Here is a 20,745-nt window from a genome sequence, read left to right on the forward strand (position 1 = left end):
AAAAGAACAATAGTAGGTATGTATATGTGATGGTTTTGTAACCCAGATATTTTTGATTTTAGTACGAGGACCGAGACTACCTGGGAGCGCTTGAGGAGCACATCCCCCGAGACTCCCCCAATCAAAATCACTCGCCTAACCTCTCCCCTGTCCTTGCCCTCCTCCGCGTCCTTTCCCTCCGCGAACGTCGAGAAGGTCTCCAATCGAAGCCACAAGATCCGCAATCACGCAATGGACGGCATGGACAACAAACCGGTGTTAAATGATGATCCCTCGGTCACCCTGACCATTCGCTTGATTATGCAGGGCAAAGTAAGCTACCCGTTATATCTCTGCGAAATAATTTCATTGAGTTTATTTAATCGAGTACATACTTTTAAACTGTGAGTTGAAAATCAGCGTTCTGAATCGTCGGGCATGTTTATCATGCCGTTTAATGTCGCTCGCTCGATTTATTCCACATGCATTCTTCTTTTTTTTTTTTTTAAACTAATCCAAAGTGCAGGACGTTAAGCATTTTATAGGAGATTACACAGAGGAATTCAATGTCCTTTTTACGCATATTTTTACATTTCGAATTCGAATGTCTTTTTTTTTTTTAATCAATTTTCGCGTTTATTTTACATTCGTTCGTTTGGCGACCCAATATACATGAACAGATTTTAACATTTGAGATTGTCGCGTGTCCCGCTATTATATACATCATTTGAAATTGGAGAAGCAACAGTAATAAGATAATGTATTATTGAGGGCGGAAAATTCGTATTTGCGTGTGTGTGTGTGTGTGTATATATATATATATATATATATATACATGATGTGCGAGTGTGTGTTCAAAATCTCGCATCAAACAGCCTCCCACTGGATATCAATTGATATCCGTTTGTAGAGGCGCATTGGTTCGATTTGGAATAAATCACATTTATCGTATCTCATTTCGGAATGTATGATTTTTTAAAGGTTTGCGAGATGCATACTGTTTTAAAAAAATATTGAAAGCATGCTGCAACTATTTTTGAAAACATGTCGACCGAGTTTGTTGATCGTATATGATTAGCTTAGATTTACTTTTATGTTAACACATGAAAATGTCTAAAAGCATTCGCCATCGGCCACTCCGAATTTATTACAGTTGAAACGAGGTGAAAATTACAAAAGTGATTGAATACTAGAATATTTATAACTTTATTGATTAACACCTAGTGAGTTTGCTCTTTTTTTTTTTGTAATTTTCACTTCGTCTTAAGAACCGTATTAAATCTCCTGGACTGCGGTAACTTGTATTTGCCGGAATTCTAAGAAAAAGACATAATTGGTTAGCTGGCGTGGCGATGATAAATCTCAGACGCGTCACTCGCGGTCCTCACTGTCACTTACAGTATTCTCTTTTTGACAATTACTGTGAATTATTTATGAGAGGCCGACCGCGCCTTTCGACACATTGTGGCTGGTCACAGCATTCTGGCACGTAATATAATTCTTCCACCGGAATGGGAAAGCCGAGCTTATTTTACATCAGCTATTCGTATAAGTCCGGAGAACTAAAATAACGGAGCCTAATTTTGTTTTTGTTTAATTGGTTTCTACAAGCTCGACGTTATCATTCGACAACGCAGATATGAATCGATACGAAGAACGGAACCGCGTGGAAGATAAGATTCCGGAATTACAAGGACGTTATTAGCATCCTTTGTTATATCAAAGTCATTATTACGGAAATAAGTTTTACCCACGACAAACCATATCTAAGAATTAACCACTGAGATAATACCGCTATCGAGATGACTTATAAAGGCCACATTTGTCATTACTAGTTGTATGTAACGTCGCGCGATCTCTTCTATTGAAAAATGATTTGAATGTTCTACAATTCTGCTAATAAAACGTATCATTGGAGATGTTCTCGAAATCACGTTTGACCACGCACGAGACAGACAATGTGTCCTGAAACGTATACGAACGTTTGACGCGATGCCAAGAATCCGAGGTTGTCGTTTTTTGCGTAAACTACATTGTGATCTTCGTGTCGCATAAACTGACAGATTTTCTATCGGCCACTCCGGCGAGATCGGAATTTCTGTCTGTGGAAAGGTCGATGAGAAATTGGTATTTACCGCAATCGTTGATATCATTGAACAATATTGCGTATTTTGCAGCATTGAGCACCTCAAATCAGATTCATGTTACATCGAAGTTTATTGGGTATTACGCAGATTGAATTGAATTTGCGTGGAATTGCATGACTACTGTATTGGTCGTGTATTCTTGTCATAAATTTTAAAGTAATCTTTGCTGCGATAAAGATGGATATAAATTCCATTGCAAATGATTAGGAAGAATCGATTACTTGGCGAGAGAAAACATCATCTGTTTATTGAAGCCACGTGACTTTCGAACTTATATTGGGAAGTCTGTATATTTTTTATTTAATCCTTTGATTCTTATCAAAATATTTTGAGCCCTTTTCATTAATTTTCGATTAAGCTAACCGACGATAACATCAACAGTTGCCTTATGCTTTTTATCAATGTAGATTATTTTCAATCTTGATTCAGTTAAGTAATTAATTCTCCATCTTTTTCTAATTCTAAAAATTAGGAAAAGATGAAGAGTAAGAATCGAAGTTAAAGTTAATCTACATTAAGAGAAATGAGCATTAACCTCAATGTAACTTACACTTAGTGTTTATCTTTTTGTGTAATTTTTAGAATTAAAAAAGGTAAAGAGAAAATTAAACCGAGATTCAAGTTAATGTCACATTTGTGGAACTTTAGAAACTTTAGAACCTTAGAAAAAGAAGAGAGAGATGTGATATATTGAATTGCTACAGTTGGTACAACTGTAAGGTAATCGTCGGTTTACTTAAGCAGAGATTGATGAAAGAGATCCTCAAAGAAAGGGTGAAGTCTTTCATGCGAAGTCTCGGTTGACGGATTCAAAAACGGGTAAAATGGAGAACCATTGAAAAGATCATGCACAGGAATGAAGCAGAAGGCAATTACATGAACGTTTTAGTTCGACGATGACAAGGGAAGGAGGAACACTCATGGTCATCGGCAAAAGCAATTTTCATTACACGCTCCAGCTCTTTGCCCTGCATGTTACGTCTTCCCTTTGTAGACATCTGCGAAAATGGCACACGGACTATGGATACCTTTATCTGAGATTTCATCTTCAATTATTTTCTCGATGAAAAATCCGATTTTAAATAGCCGTTTTGTTTCCTCTTATTAGTCGTTAATCCTCAGTCCGTGAAATCGATTTCTTTTAAAAAAAAAGTTCATAATTACAACGAAGTCATGATTATTGATAGTTAATAAACGTACATACATATTTTATAGTCAATTGAGAATTCCACGAACGAATATGATATAATAACAAAAAAGAATAGATATCTGGAAAGAGGGAGGAATTCTCATAGATCTTATCTCAGAAAATTTCATCTTATAGATTGTGAGAGTGAAAGTTTTCCGGGAAATAGCACATAATTCGATGCTTATATCAGTTACGTTATCCATGAGATTATCGAGTACAAAATTTTTTGCAAAAAAGTTGCTCCACGGGAGCACTGACCTTTCGCGACAAGTGTCAAAGTTTATTTAGTCTGTATTCGTTATCATTCTAGGAACACGTCACCTACCAACGTTCTGCTTGTAATTAATTATCGTGCGCGAGGTGCAATACTGCTCGTCGTAGCACGAGTAATTAATGTCCGCCGGCTCGGTAATTAATCGCATAGCAGTTAGACGCCAATGTCCCTTTCGATGCGCAGATCTTTCGCCAACAATCGTACATCTGCCAAGTTTTACAATTCGCTGTTAATTCTTTCTTCTGAGTATTAGAACGATGGACACAGGCAGAAGTTTTCCAACAAACTCTACGTTCAATTTTACTTATCTGATCGAATTGTTATGCGAGAGATTTGTGATGAGACAACACCAAATCGTTAGAATTTTTTCAAGTTGGTAAACTCCGGGAATAATTAAATTGAATTATAGAAAGGAATTTCGACATTAGAAAGCTAAAGAGAAGTAAGAGAGACTAGTCTACACATAAACACATGTGCACTCATATGGATTCGTGCTAAAGTACGACAGAAATTTTTGCGTGTTCCTGCATGTTTGAACGATACTTGGCCATCTAAAGCCGTGTGTGAGGGTCAGTCTCATCCGGCATCTTCCCTAATGTTTTTGGAGGGTCACCCGACAGTCTGTCAACCCTTTGAATCTAATTCTCTCACCAGATCTAAATGAACCACTGCATCCCCAGTACGAGAAAATATTTCCGTGGCAAATCTCATTATATCCGTGTTTTTAATGTCTCGACGATGATATGTCGACTACGTCACGGCGTATCCAAGGGTTCATCCCCTCGTCAACGTGTTTTTTCCCTCGAGGTGTCTGCGTTTAGTTACAGCAGGATGAAAATCAACTCGCGTTTGAAGATTAATGACGGAAAGAGTAGTACCTTACTAATTACGCGTACATTTAGTACAAGACTAATCCAATTAGCAGGTTACGAACATTTTTTACGTGACTATTTTTTTTTCGTTAATTAATAATACTTGGGAATATTTTAACAGAACGTCTCTCTAGGCTAAACATTCAAGATTCATCTAACTCTTTTGTAATTTTATAATTGTATATATATATATTTTAAGTTATACTTTTCGTAAATTAAAAGTTTTTTTATCCTTTTTTTTATATTTTATCACATCTTACAATAACGATAGTTTTAATACAACAAAAACAAATCAAGCAATGTCGAGTGTTTTAAGTCGTCGTGTTGACGTTACAATTCAGACATGGCGAACACATTGATCTCTCACGGACGTTTATTAATTATACGCCTCTTTACTTGACTCGCCAATGCCGCGCGTGTTGCAAAACGTACTTTGGAAGCTCTGCAAACGAGTAAACGGATAGTCGGGCAGCCTCCTTCGCGCGAAATAAATACGTCTGGCCGCATTTTTGGCCAGAGGGGCATTATGTCTGCTGGTGGAGCACGCACCGTGATCTTCAAACTGGACACTGGCCAGGGCCGAAAGCCAATCGGCGGATGCATCGCGAATTATCGTGTTTCCATTATCCTTCTAATGACATAGTCCTAATGACTCATTCTTAATGACTACGATCTATAAATCAATATAACTCAGTAAAAAATAGTTTAATAAACTGCCGACCTTTACGTAAAACTGAGATACATTTTGATCTACAGTTCTTTTAGCTATATCCAACAAAAAAAAGCATTGCAAAACTTCTATGAATAAAAAATTGCAATCACTTATATTTTTAATTTCTCTGGTAAACAGCAGTAAGTCTCTCTTACATGAAATCATCTCTAATTTTATTTTAATTTTCAGCATTACAGTATGCTGGCATTTGTCGAACAAAGTCATGGTCGTTAGTGCGCGTTCGATCTTATGATATTATTATGGTGTAAATATTTGGCTCGAGTACAAGCCGACTCGTAACTGTTATCCAAATATTTTCTTTCCGTCTCAGCCACATCAATGTCTTTCTAATCCCGCCGGTTGGATCCAGTCATTTTGTGAGAGAGATAACAATTGATAATCCCAAAACACACTGAGAAGAGGGATTCTCCTGCTTCCTCTTATTTTCTTCGCCACCAATGTATTTTGTTTTGGACTTTTGAGCAAGTCTGGACTCCAGCAGGTTTGGACGTCGGCCAGAATCACTGGCCAACCGATCATATACGCGAGCCCTCAGGAATCATTCCTGCAATCGTAGAACAACTCAAAAGACCTCTTATTTTTGTTGCACCGTCTTATCCAAATATTAAAGATTTAATTTAATCTGGATGACAAACTCGTATCTCTCAATAAAACTATCTTTCTCATTTGCTTATCGTTTACCGTATACCTAAAATGTATTTTGCTGGCGCTTCTCAAATTAAAATTAACGTTCAAGATGTGTAAGACACTTGAAGCTAGGTTTTTTTTAAATTCTGTGTGTATTCATTCATCATAGTATATTATTCATTATCTTTTGCGTTTTATTCCACCTCTTATGGCGACGTGATGTATTTACAGAAGTAGGACAATATCGGAAAACTTTTAATCTTATTTCATCAAAGTAGGCTGCGCTCAAATTATTGACCGGTACAGCAACGTGGCTATACTTATCTCTCGAAAGTGGTATCCGAGGAGCCGCCATGACGTTCTATCCTGACTTGATAACGCCGCTCGACACGATCTGATCTCTCGAGGACTTGCAATCTCGCGAATTTTGCCGATCGTCGTCTGACCCTCATAGCTGGCGCATCGCCAAGTCTTCTTCCCTCATCGTCTCGCTGTCTTCTTGTTCCAGCTATATTTGCCTCGGCGTGCATCTAATTCGTCGGCGATGACGCTTGTCCGATGCGCTACCTTGTGCACGTCAATAGGAATTCACGACTGTCGCCGTCGCTGATTTACTTACATTCGCGTGGAACGAACGGCAAAACTATAGAAATATGTAAATCTAATTAGGGTCAGCATCGCGAAATGTATTCGAATAAGTTTGTGCCTAAGCTGGCACGCAACTTCGTTCTCATAAAATATTCCGATGTAACAGACGAGTCGTTGTTTTAATGCATGAAATTTGGTCCTCCTAAACCAGATAACGATAAACTGATAGCACGAGGTACGTGAAACTCGTTAACGTTGCTAGAAACGTTGGCACTTCATCCGAGAGACATCGTCTAAGTTTAGAGAAAGCGCAGGAATATACTCGCTGGTCGCTTCGAAAACCTAACAGTGACATTATCTGAGGTCAGATGGTATCAGAGTAGACACGAAGTCTGAATAGACATCAGCTACTTGTGTATATCTACTAATTATAAGCTCGCGTGCCAATTATGTCATTTATCGCGTATATGTCACAGTTATTTCCTTCTATGCATAACGAACTGATATATCAAAAATGAATGATATCGATATATTTAGTTTAGCAAAATTGTACATTATACATCTGCAACGCGAACGCGTTGAACATATATTCTATCATTATCGATTGACAACTGATATGTAATTGTATTGTACCAATTATGTTTTTATTATACGATATAATAAATAACAAATATTACAATATCGCGCTATTTCGTTTCATCAACAGATTTGTTAACAATTTCTGCATTATTCAGAACATAAGTAGTCAAGCGTATGTGCGTTTGTGTTATTGAATTTAATATACAATAAAAAATCTTACGAAAAATAGTATTTAAATTAACGTAATATTTTTATTTTATTGCAGGAAGTTGGTAGCATTATCGGAAAAAAAGGAGAGATCGTCAAGAGGTTCCGTGAAGAAGTAAGTATTAATTCTTGAAGAAATATGTCTTCCGATAATGAAAAAAAGAGTTATGACCGCATCACGTATCGTAAGATGATATTCTACGTGAAAGCTTGTAAATTATTACTGTCTATGATTAGTTTCAGCTATCAAGGACAAATTACATTTACAAGTCTTTTAAATTTGTTTTCTACTTTAATCATTTTCTCACTAATATACACTAACTTGACCTCTCAGGATAGCAGGCATTGATTATCGAATATTGGAAGCTGAAAATAGCTTTATATACGTGCATATTATATGAAGACTCATAATCGGTAATATTTTTTTTCCGTTCGTCCAACGCAGTCCGGCGCGAAAATCAATATCTCCGACGGTTCCTGTCCGGAACGGATAGTGACTGTCACTGGGCCGACGAACTCGATCTTCAAGGCGTTCACGCTGATATGCAAGAAGTTTGAGGAGTGGTGCTCTCAGTTCCACGATGTTCCGGGTAGCGGTGCCGGAGGTGGCGGTGGTGTATCGAGGCCGCCCATCACACTCAGACTGATTGTTCCCGCTTCGCAATGCGGCTCCCTGATCGGCAAAGGTGGTTCTAAGATCAAAGAAATTCGGGAGGTTACTGGCGCCTCTATTCAAGTCGCTTCCGAGATGCTGCCTAATTCGACGGAACGTGCAGTAACCATATCCGGTACCAGCGAGGCAATCACGCAATGCATATATCATATTTGCTGCGTTATGCTAGAGGTACGTACCATCGTTTTGCGACGTCATAACGATCGATCATTCTAAGTGTTATAATTCTCACTTTAGTACTTGATTCTGTAGAAACTGTTTGTAATAATTATAATCGAAAATAACCTACATAATCATAAGCATGCTATTAATTTTGTTGAACATATAGGGTATAGAAATATAGTTTACAGTTATTAATCTGTTAATAAATACAATAGTAAGCATTAACAATCGAGACTTAAAAGCAATACTTATTATATCGATTTAATCTTGAAAAGAAAAGATTGCACGTATTTAAATGATTTCATTGAATTATGACGAGTTAGATTAACCTACTAAAGTACAGATTAAATTAGTATAACAATGTATTCATAACAATGTATTCATAACAATAATTACATTTGAATTTTTTTCATTATTTATAAGTTTCTTCAGAGAAATGCAATACATGTAACTACAGCTGTAAACAAAGTTTTCGACGCTAAAGTAATTCTTTTTTTTTTATTCATATCGTATCATTTTTGGATTTTAATAGGATAAAAGAGCCATCTTTTGATGCGATAACGCGAATGTACCAAATGTAATGGCTCGATCGGTGTATTCGCACTCGTGCGTATGTTTCTTTCTGTTTCAGTCCCCTCCCAAAGGTGCCACGATCCCTTATCGCCCCAAACCCCAAGTCGGTGGGCCAGTGATCCTGGCTGGTGGGCAAGCCTACACCATCCAGGGTAATTACGCGGTGCCCGCCCACTCGGACGTAAGTACAGTATTACCATTGCCCGCGCCCGCTGCCGGGCCCACCCCGCCCTCGCTGAATACCCAAACTTTGACGACCTCGCCCTTCGCGGCCCACCCCTCATCCTCGGCCTTCGCCGCTTCTCACGGGCACCCGCTCCTATCCACGGCCCATCTTACAACCCCACATCATCCTCTCCACCCAAGCCCCTTACACGCCAGCGTGGCAGGCCTCGCCGACCCCCTGCTGAAGAGTGGACACTTGCAGGCAGCCCTCCCGCCCGCACACCTCGTGGCAGATGCCGTAAGTCTTTTGTTTTTCGTGCTCCACCCTCTCCCTCCACCCCTTCTTGATCACCAACCTGGCTACCACATATCTCCCGGGTAACAATATACATACGATGGATTTCCGTTCTATTTGTCCGAAAAATCAATATACCCTCCCGATTCAGTGTCTCCTTATTGTACACGATCCTTAATATATCCGGCAAAATTTCAAACTGGCAACCTCGACAGATGGTTTTACGTTGGAATGATTACGAAGAAAGAATCAGATGGTTCTCGGGGAAACAGTACTTTCGAAGCTGTTTCTTTAAAAACCTAGATAGATCTAACTGAAAATCTGAATAGAAACGTCTGAATATATGTTGAAAGGCTAATATTAACGCAGTTAAAAATTTCTTATTTGTAGTACGTTTTCATATCTATATATTATTATGTTTTTTTGTATAGTAGTTAAGAAAGAGAAATCACTTGCGCAATGAATCTACACTTGTTCATGGTATTAGTGGGATTAATTTGCGGTTAAGTTAATGCGCAATCGGAGGGTAGAAAGTTTTATAGATAAATGAATGATCAAGTGTAGTTACTTGTTTATTGCAACAGCGACTGAACAGTAGTTTTCGTTAAAGATAAAAGAGTGTTGTGAGAAATAGATTAATGTGATGCTTTTATTTAATCATGATCCTTGATCTTTTTTGTGATTTAATTTTATTAACATTTTTTTGTTATATTGAATCTTGGCTGTAGTGATTATTATGATAAATTTCATATTTAAAATACAGATGAAACTATATTTTAAATATGAAATTTATCATAATATTTTAGAAATTATTTCGAAATGTATTAAATATTTATATTACGTTCGAAACTGAAATAATAGTTTACATAATGTTTATATATATATATATATATATATATCTTATATCATGTTTTAAAAATCATTTCTTTTTTCATTAATAAAAAAATAATGTTTAGACATATTGAAATGTTTACGTATCTCATTTATAATTATTTTGTAAACAATGTATTGATAAGAATTTACACTGACTTCAATGTAATTCTGGATTCGAGATTATTCCAATTTTCACCAAATGTCGTGGCAGCTCACAATTTATCAATATATTTCATTATTATCTAGGTCACTTGATCCTTTCCCTCTTTGCTGTCCTCTGTCTCCCTCCGCATATATGCATCATACTTCAGCTTTTCTGCTCGATATCCCTGTACGGTCTTGAGCTTTCTATTCAGGAATATTCATGTCACAATATTCTTATCTTCGATTGCTTGAAGATGCGATCAAAAGGATCCTGTCGCACGATTAGGCTCTGACCGTACATACCTTCAAACATTTTCTATCTAGTCGCATGACTTCGACTGCAGAAACATCTAATTAAACATAACATGGAACGAAATAAAGCATGCTGTAATTATATTTAATAACTTCCAACATGATTACATCAGAAATTACTTTGCCATTCGGTGTTGGAAGATTTCTCACATCAGAAATACGAAATGTTCACGATGTATTTCGTTGAAATTTTTATAAATTATATTTTAATAAGTGATGAGAAAGCTTGTTTTTTCATATTTTTAGAATAGATGAATATCTTTTCATAATTTTATGATATCAGCGAAGTCACGCGAGATTTTCTAGCTTTGCTTTATATCCGTATGAGCTGTTACGTGCATGCTTTCCTCTTTGGATTATTTTTTTTTTTTTTCTAAATTGTATAGACGTTCACCGACGCTTCTAACAAGCTCAACCTGAATCTGTATGTACTCGTGCCTCCTTTATGTATGCTTGCATTTGGTAGTGGGTTGATCACCTTAAATATTGCTTGCCGTCCTTCACAGTGCATAGAGAAATTTTAAGATGCATGCTATGTACAAAGAGTGCAATTGTACGACGTGAGCTCCGATATCAAGTAATGAAATTCGTTAGTTTGATTTTAATGAATAATTAATATTTATGCGATTGAGTTCGATTTTTGTCAATTCAATTCTAAGAGAACTGGATTGACAAAATTTAATAAAATGGAACTGATTATTCTTATTCAATGTTAATCGATCTTATTTTATATTAATCGATTTGCGTCTTTTTTAATGACAAATATTGCAAATTCAAGTAAAATTTGAAATTTTTATCTAAAACTTGGTATCTGAAAATTTTGGTCGTGCACTGCATTTATATCGTTCCGTTGATGATCGTATTGAACTATCAATTAGTTGTTTTATTCTTTTATGTATAATCTATCTTTATCTCCTATCATTCACATCTATTTTTAGATGAGAAAAATACAGGATATGCACATTAGAATTGATCGGTCTCTATAATATGTATTCGGCACAGACGTACTGCATCAAGCAGATAAATAGCCCAGTTTTCTCGATACGATCATCGTCCGAGAGCAGCAATTTGTGCGCTCTCTCGGAAGGAACTTGGAGGCAAAATGGGGATTTGTTCCGAGCCTCGCGCCAAACGATCGGGCCTGCTTAGCATGAATGCTTGCTCACGGGTCGCACAATGGATTTGTCATGGCTTGTCGTTGGATTCGGTCAGGGAGAGAGTGAGAGAGAGACGTATAGAAGGTCCCAGATGTTACTGCTACAAGTCTCAACGAACGGCTTGCGATCAATGAGGAGGCCAAATCACCAAATAGCCGACGCTCTAATTCCGGGCTACTATGGTAGTGCTTTAAAAATCCACTCATCCGGCCGATCGATCGGCAGATGCCATGAAACGTCACTCTGATAAATGCCTGATCAATTGAATTGTTCTCGAGACACAATAGGAAGTTTTATCAGTCGAATATGCTGTTTCAATATTTTAATTATGACAGTTTGTTATGTTGTTTGATATATTTATATAACTTGGTTGATATTTTAATTTAGTAAAAAGGTTGCTTTTTGTGTTTTCATATTCGGATATCAGAATATGAGAGTACGGAGTACCAGATCAAATGTTTCAATCTTTTGCCTTTTAATAGTGATTATATAATTCTGGTAAATTTTATCATTCGCTTTGAAAACATAAATATAAGTTAAATTTTACGTTACACTAAAATAGATAAAAATTAATGACCTATATTCTTCCAATTTATTGATTTGTCAAAATATGTTTATTTTTCCTAAAGTATTTTTATAAATAGAAAATCGTTATCTTTTTTATCGAATCTTCTATGGCGAAACTTTTGAGATCAATCATGTAAATATTTTCACAAAGCATTATCAGGATGACGTGTCGTCGTGTCTCACCTTCTGTCCTATCTTCTCTTTCTGTGCGCTCTTCAACGACCGACGTCCGACACGGAGCCCGACTTCCTCGAGTCCGATTTGCTACCCGGAAACGAAACAAACCAACACAAAATGCGCAATAAAAAAGAAACGTGTCTATACCATAATACATCCCATTATCCATAAATATATTACAGTTTGACCAATTTTTTTATTTTCTTTTGTTTTATGTTTTTTATTTTCCTTTCTTCCAGTTTCGATTATTGTCCGTTAACTTCGAGAGACGTGGCTGAAAGGGTGGGGTTAATTTGTAGAAGCGATAAATAAATAATAAATTATGACAAAGTCACAAATGAACAAGGACATGCATGCGTGGCACGAAAAGAGGTAGATTACCTAGATATATTATTACTATTGCGCTTTATATCTACTTTCACGATCCCATCTTTAATACTTTCTCAGTTTCTCAGTCTGCTTGATGAACTCTTACGGCTTACAGTACACGGTTACTACTTCGCTTCTTCTCCTGATACACTGTCTCTGATTTTGTGTTTTTATTTCTGTTTATCTCTACACGGTCTCACATAAGAAATCGTTTCCTGCTCTCCTTTTTAAAATTGATTCCCTTATCCGGTCACAACCTTTTTAAAATTGATTTCCTTTAAGAATCAACTGAGAACATAGGGAAAAAAACATATTTAAAATTTCAATTTAATTCTCTGATTGTTTCTTTTATTTCTCGCTTTTTATATATAAAATACAATTGTCCAATTTCAGGTTTTGTGAAATTTTATTTTAATTATATATGTCATAAAATTATTAAATTTATATTTAAAAAATATTTTTTGCCTTTAAATAGATTTAAAATTATTTATGAGACTTATTTAAATTGCTATAAAATTGGATTAAATACATTTTTTTTATGATTTTAGGAAGTTTAAGTTTTGGTTCAAATTAAGAGAAATAATAAAAATAATAACTATATGAAATTTAAATCAAATTTTACATGATGTATTTTCCAGATGAAACATTTCGAATGTTTTGATTGAAATAAAAAAAATATTTGAAAAATATTAATTTTTTTCAAACTATTGAGTGATTTTTAAATAAATTATTTTCGATAAAACGCTGATCTGTTTAGTATACCAATTACATTTATTTATATGTACGTAAACCTTTGTTTAACTTCATGAGAAATAAAAGATAAGTTACGCGAGCATAAATACGTGTACACGCATTTAATATCTCTCTTGTCGCGTTATGTTTTGTTCGTTTTTCCATTTCCATCCTGAGTTGCTCATTGTCCTCTTGGCGTCCTGTTTAGAATAGCATGGCTTCCGGCACTTTTTAAGCTAAGAGTCAGCGACGAGTTCGTGTAAGGGTGGGCTGCCCTGTTACGTTTCCACCAGTTAAGCACATTTGAGAGATCATGTCGGGACGGTTTGTCTACGAAACGAGGCGTTTACATATTCGTGAATAGACCCTTAATATTTTTCAGATAATTTATTGATTGCAAACATTCCAAACTCCTTATCTTGAATTTTCAATTACTGAAAATATATCCGATAAAACGGACGATTGAAAAACTCAGCAAATATAGAGTATTCGTCGGTTGTCATTAACTATTGACGTTAGAAATTTTATATGTTCATATTTCTATATCATAACAATATAAACGTATATATTAAGATAATATATATTAATAATGCATATCTATATATGTATATGTAAATATTATCTTAATATATATTAATTTCAGACAGTGTTTCATACAGTGCAACAGCGCTTAGAAATTTTGCACATAAGTTAGTTTAGTTGATAACAGTGATATAGAGAATGAAGTATTATCACTCGTTTAAGGTACATACATACATCCCTTCCTATCTACCTTTCATTTCATCCTTTTTAAAAATAAAAATAGAATATATCATTATTAGTAATTAGATACAATTTTTCTTCAAACGTTTTGTATTTGCTTCAAACGATTAGCTTATTTTAATGTTTACTAAATAATTATTACAGCCAATCAAAATAATTTATGACTAATTATTAGAATACTTAGTCATCTTCTGATTACAATAGTAACTGCAACATGCCGTTAATAGGAGTAGTAGTGGATTATACTTGATGAAATGCGATAAAATCTTTGTCGGTGCAAATAAACTGATGTTAAACTTCATGTAAGTATTTGTATAACGTGGAAACGGTAGGTGCAAAGAGAATTGCTGCGTTACATTTCGTGCGATTTAACGGTATCGCGAGAATACAAGGATATAAACATCCTTCTTCTCTCCGCGCTCGTTCGCTCTCTCTTTCTGTAATTTCTGAGCGCCCCTTCCTCATCAAGCTGTCCCTAAGTAATTTCTGCCACGATTTTCGAACTAACGCAACGCGATTCGAAATAGTTTATCTTATTGACGGCCATTCTGTGTACCGTTTATCCTGCCAGAGCAATTTTCCGAGATATATTGCCGTTTATCAATTTAATGCATTTCAGAGATATGCGAGATTTTATATTTTTGCGATAAACGCGAATGGAATGTTTAAGGCGACTGGTAGACACGGTTCTACTTCAATTTCCGTATACATTATGACGTCAGAAGCAAAGGAATTTTTTCGATGGATTATTTGTTGTTAAAAAATGAAATTTAAAGTATTTTCAAAAATAAATCGAATATAGCAATACGGCCAAGATTTCAAAACGCTTAAAAATTGAACAATTGGAATTTGTACAAGTATTGGAATTTAATCTTATTTTCTCTTAGATGTTAGTTGTTACTAGAGTGTCTTTTCGAATCTTAATCTATTTTACAATAGTTTCTATATCGAATTAACAATTTATTGACACGGAAAGATAACATATACTGATACGCGAAAAATAAATTTAACATTCTAGTAAACTTTTCACATAAGAGAGAGTAAGAACAAACGTCGTTCAAACTTTATCTATGCGACACTGAAGTCTTTGTTCTAGGTCGATATATGTAATTAAAAACGGTACGCTCGAATGGCTATCGTAGAGCCCGTTATGAGGAAGCCGTCGGACCGGTCCCAGGAAGTCGGGACGAGGCGTTGATTATGTCACGACGTAATGAGTCCGGAATGATCTAATTAAATTGTCGATTGTGAAAGATATCACCTGTCCCCCTTCTTACATAGAATCGAACGTTCTCTCTCAGCGAGGCTGCCCCTGAGCTAAGAATTCTTGCTCGCAATTGGAAATTCTCGAGCGTGATGCGCGAGGTGGCGAACATGTTCAAGCATATATAGATATACTTCTCGGTGTCGTCATAAACCCCATCTCCTCTTAAGCACACCCCGAGTGATTGTTCGACGCGGATCCCCCCCTCCCCCTCCCCCATTTTTGAACGATGGATCTCTTCGTCGTTGTTACAGATGGGCAAACTGGGCAGCAATCCTTTGGCTGGACTAGCAGCCTTAGGCCTTGGAGGTCTTGCCACACCGGCAAACACTGGTGGTCTTAATCCAGCAGGTAAGTCAATACATGTCTTCAAAGAAATTGTAGGTTGGCAATCGTACCCTGTTGATGTTGTTCTTTGTCTCGCAAAATTATGTAGAAGAGATTAATAAACTCGTTTTATCTTTTTATTTTCATTGTGGTATATATTGAATTGTATGATGTTGAGTGGTATCAGTCTCGCGACTCTTACATCTCGCAAAGAAACAAATTTACATGTTTGAACTGATAATTTTCTCAATTATTTTGATATATTTTTAAAAATTATTTATAATTTTGTACATTTTTTACGATTGTTAACACAATTTATAAAGCAATTGACAATAGACTATCTGTTGAAATTTGGAAATCAATTTCAAAATTAAGTTGATAATAATCAATGTGGTATTGCAATAAATTTTTCCTGTGAACGAACTTTACCGATTAAGAGTTATGTTAATACAGATTCGTATACCGCAATGAGAAGTTAAATTTATCTATGAACTGTTCTCACAAACATTAGTTAAAGTTTATTGGCTCTAGAGTAGAACTGAAAGAAGAACGATAGCATCAGCAAGCCACAATTCAACTTTGATGCAACTAATTTATAGAAGCAGCCTTATACAAACGTATTTCTTCCAGTTGCCTCATTGGTTTCTAGTTTTATAAAGGAAAACTTTTTCGTGAACTTTTCATTACGACCAACATTCAGGAAGAAACTTTTCTAATATTTGCGCAATTGATGGCATAGCGTTAGCTGCATTGGCTGGAAGCCAGCTGCGTACGAACAACACGAACAGGCAGCAACCGGCGGCGAACAATCAGACGCATGAGATGACCGTGCCAAATGAGCTGATCGGTTGCATCATTGGGAAGGGCGGTACTAAGATCGCCGAGATCCGTCAGATCTCCGGCGCCATGATCCGAATCAGCAACTGTGAGGAGAGGGAGGGCGGAGCAACGGACCGCACGATCACCATAACCGGGAACCCGGACGCCGTAGCGTTGGCACAATATCTCATCAACATGAGGTGAGTACTACGTGGTCTGTATCCCATATTCCTCAAGCCTATCAAACCGAAGGTCAACCTTCGGACCGACAGGAAGCCATTCCAAGAGGTTCGTCCAAGGTTCGGCTTTCGGTGTGTCACCGAAATCCATTTTCAATAGAAAGCAGTCGAACTCGTCCCGGCTACGTTTTACAGTGGATCGCGATGCATTTTCCCCTTGATCTCTTTTTATTTATTTATTTATTTTTATTTATTTTTCCCACATTTCTGCCGACACTGCCCGCCAAATTGGTGACGTGTGTCGCTGGCGTAGAGTGATTTCTTATTGACCTTACTCATGATCGAGATCCGCCGATTCGCCTGTTTGTATCTCGTTCCTCACACAACCTGTTGCCTCACTTAATTTTGATGTCTTCTTAATGATGAGATTATATAAGGGATAGTCGAATCGGCACTCCTCGCGATATCTCCCATCATTACTGTTATCACCCTTGCTCACGACAACCCGCGTACAGATGACTTTCGTCCATTTTCCTCTGTCCATTAAGCTACTGCACAAAATATTGTAAACTATACATAAATTTAAAATTAAAGATAAAATTTTAACACAATATGCTTAACAATACGTTGTTCCCGTAAAAGGGATAGTTATAAGACGATATATATTTTATTTTCTTCCCAAGAAATTTGCAGTTAAAACGGACATTAAAGAAGTTTTATTCTATTTCTGAGAAGATTATAATTGGCATTAGGAGAAAAGTCGTCTTTACTGCGTGTCGCCGCGAGAGATGTTATAAAAGAGGTGGTGTTACGCTGAGGATGATACTGCTACAAAATACGCGCATAGTTTTTTAACAAGCAATAATAATAATAATCATCGGAGAAAATTTCTCTGGGTGAAATAATAGAAAAGAAATCGCGTCGCGTAACGCCACCTCAGTTTACAGCGAAACAGGTCGTACGTAATCGTAAAGTAACGATGCGAGGAGAAGACATCACATCTCGACGGCCATGATCGAGGTACCAGCGTTCATGTATGCAGATACTGGAAGACATCGACGTCGGCCGTAAGACGGAAGAGGATCTTAATCCTTTATTTCCAGGTCCTGTCTTCCAGGTCCAGTACCCCGAGTATCCTGCAGACACAACTCCGTTCAACATCTGTTCCCATTGTCGCTGGCTGTCCTTTCAAGCAAATAAACTACCGACTGAAAGACATAATGAAAAGATGTACGAGGACTGTCGCTCTGTTAGTGACAATCAATCCCGAACAGTCCTAAACAATCGTATCACAGTTCCTCCTTTCGATTCGTTTTTTAATGACACGAATTTCTTTCTAGTTTGACAGGCTCCCGGTAATGGACGATCAGCTTATAACATTTACGCTTACATTTCCATTTTGTGTATTTATAACTCAGTTCGCGAAAAAGAAAACAAGATACTGGTATATTTATCTTTGAAGTCGCGAGTATGTTTCTGGCATTATGTAGAAAAATATATGCATTACATATATATGCAAACGTCGTGCCTTTATTTGCGCGATAAAATGTGAAGGGTTTTCCTCGTCCTTGCCAGGAACCTTCGCCATAGCATCTTTACATTTTAGTTATATGCTTTCATCACTGTTGTTGCCATCGCTTAATGTTCATTAGTCGGTGTTTTTTTTGTTTTTTTTAATTATGCTGTGGAACTAATCTACTTCCATCATAGCGACATTAGAAATGGTGAACGGTACTAACGTAGTCGTCGATGAGATTCGAGGACGACAGACAAAAAGTTGGCACAAGTTCGCGCCACACGTAAGATCCCACCAGCATCAAGCCAAGTAACACGCGGATCAATACACTTTTATACACGTACACCCTCACGTTATAATTATAATCCATTATATTTTATTCCAGATTGCCACTCACATTTTACTACTGCATATAAATAGCGCAATGTCGTTATATATATTTATCATCTCGATACTTCTGTATTTTGCCCGTTAACTTTGTCATCATATTTATTACGTATCGTGTATCCCGGCACTCCTGTCGGCCACAAGTCTGCTCTCTGCCATTTATCTAGTTCTAATTTCTCATTTAGATGACGTATATCTGAGAGTCGATCATTGACCATTTATGTGTCGCGATTATATGAATATCTCGTGATCTCAAACATATCAGCTAAATGACGCAATTAACGCGACTTGTGGCAGAGTGCATACTTATGCCTGATTTACTTTGATTTCTGCCTTTCTATAAGCCACGAGGCAAATGGCTCGTTCTATCGACGTGAAGACCATCGAGTTTTTAGTTATTGACACGAATTACGAATGACACGCAATCGTGAAACGGAAATATCCCTCAATGGTGTCTCTCGTCTGTATAACGAACTATAAGCCCGTTACACCTAGAAACAATCGCATCGTTCGCAAATCTACTTATTAGTGGTGGATGTGACATTTGTTTTTGTAGGAATTTCTATTTTGAAAGAGTAGACTAGCGAACGCGTGTTTATCTTCTTCTCTTCTTCGTGTACATCCTTCGCGCTCCTTGCGATCAGGATTGCATTTTGATCGATTCCGTGTTCGGCGATCTTATTCCATGGATACGACTGACTGGCGCTCATTAGCAAGTCAGTCTATGTCCAGTATGAATGCCCGTGAACATACGATAAAGTCTAAATGCAACCTGCCGCGATCGAGACCTTCCTCCTTTCCTCCCCCCACGAACCACGTAGCCGGTGTACGTGATAATCATGCTCCACAGAGCACCTCTGACGTAACTCTCTAAGCCTACAACTTGTGATTTAGTTTATCTTGTTTTCTGATAGTTCCTTTTTTCTGTCATATTTTTTTTCATATTGTTTTATGTTCTCCGCGGCAGCTACCACTATTATTATTATTACTACTGCTCTTCTACTACTTTTACTCTATTCCTACTGCTACTATTACTACTATAACTCTATTGCTACTACTTTACTGTTGTCTTTTTTTATTTTTTATCATCTCTTATGTTGAATTTTTTTTTAATCTCTTTGACACACAGTTTTACGAGGAACGTTCCCGCCCTCACCTTTTTACATTTTGTGTCTTTTCCCAGTGTCGAACTGCAGAAAGCTAACCTAGAGGCCCATAATACCCAAACCCCTGGCAGCGGTACCACTCCCGGAGCATCCGGGGCCAGTGCTTCCCCCTCTACCACCACTACCACTGCCTCTCCCTTGGCCAGCGCCATCCCCTTGGCTCAGCTGCTAAGCAAGCCAGGCGCCCTCAACGCCCTATCTAGCCTCACCGCCCTCGGCGGACTCACGGAATTGCTAGGTGGTGCTGCTGGCGCAGCTGCATCCGCGCTACCGGTCCAGACTACCGGCGTGCACCGATCGCACAAGACCTTTACGCCGAGGCTCCGTAGCCCGGGCGCACCAGGCCCGACCGACAGCGGCAAGTTCAAGTCCGAGCGTACCAAGTATAATCCGTACTGAATGAACGGACAAGCAGCAGGATGATAATGATGTTACAGGGGGAACACTACACATAAATACAAATCTACTACATACTTTTAGCGTACACTTGTGTAATACACCGAAAAAAAAGTGCGTACGGACGCCAGGGTAGCGAGTACGAAGACTTGGCGAAGGATTGATTCGTCGTTTTGTGTTATTAAATGATTGTTCAGATGGGAGCGTGAGTACCATTGTCTAAATGGGTAGTGAAAGGAATTGTATGAAGCCGAGGAAGAAGATGATTCTCAATCACCTCTCGATCACGAAAGATTACCATCGATCGACGATTTTGGAAACTGATTTTGGAAAGAAGGAATCTTTCTCTAGAAAAATGAAATACTTTTTAATCATTTTTCTGGAGATAATAATGCTCCGCTTGCCCATATTAGCTTACTTCCTCCTAAGAAATCACTGTACGGAAACATTTTGTAGGATTTTTATTTGTTTTTGATGTATTATTTTTAGCTGAGGAAAAAGAAAAGGCAGATTGGAGCGTTTGGAATATTTTGTG

At 37.3% G+C, this 20,745-nt stretch overlaps 1 protein-coding gene and 1 pseudogene across 1 annotated transcript; one reads left to right on the forward strand and one right to left on the reverse strand.

Moving 5' to 3' along the window:
- Positions 1–231: 231 nt before the first annotated feature.
- Positions 232–20,213, forward strand: LOC105619821 (poly(rC)-binding protein 4). Its single transcript, XM_012201337.1, has 7 exons — positions 232–312; positions 7,254–7,310; positions 7,641–8,039; positions 8,662–9,066; positions 15,675–15,771; positions 16,487–16,766; positions 19,832–20,213. The coding sequence occupies exons 1-7, from the start codon at positions 232–234 to the stop codon at positions 20,211–20,213; spliced, it is 1,701 nt and encodes a 566-aa protein (XP_012056727.1).
- LOC105619819 lies at positions 4,825–5,510 on the reverse strand (annotated as a pseudogene).
- Positions 20,214–20,745: the final 532 nt, after the last annotated feature.

The sequence above is a fragment of the Atta cephalotes genome (assembly GCF_000143395.1).
Source record: "Atta cephalotes unplaced genomic scaffold scaffold00023, whole genome shotgun sequence".
NCBI lineage: Eukaryota > Metazoa > Arthropoda > Insecta > Hymenoptera > Formicidae > Atta > Atta cephalotes.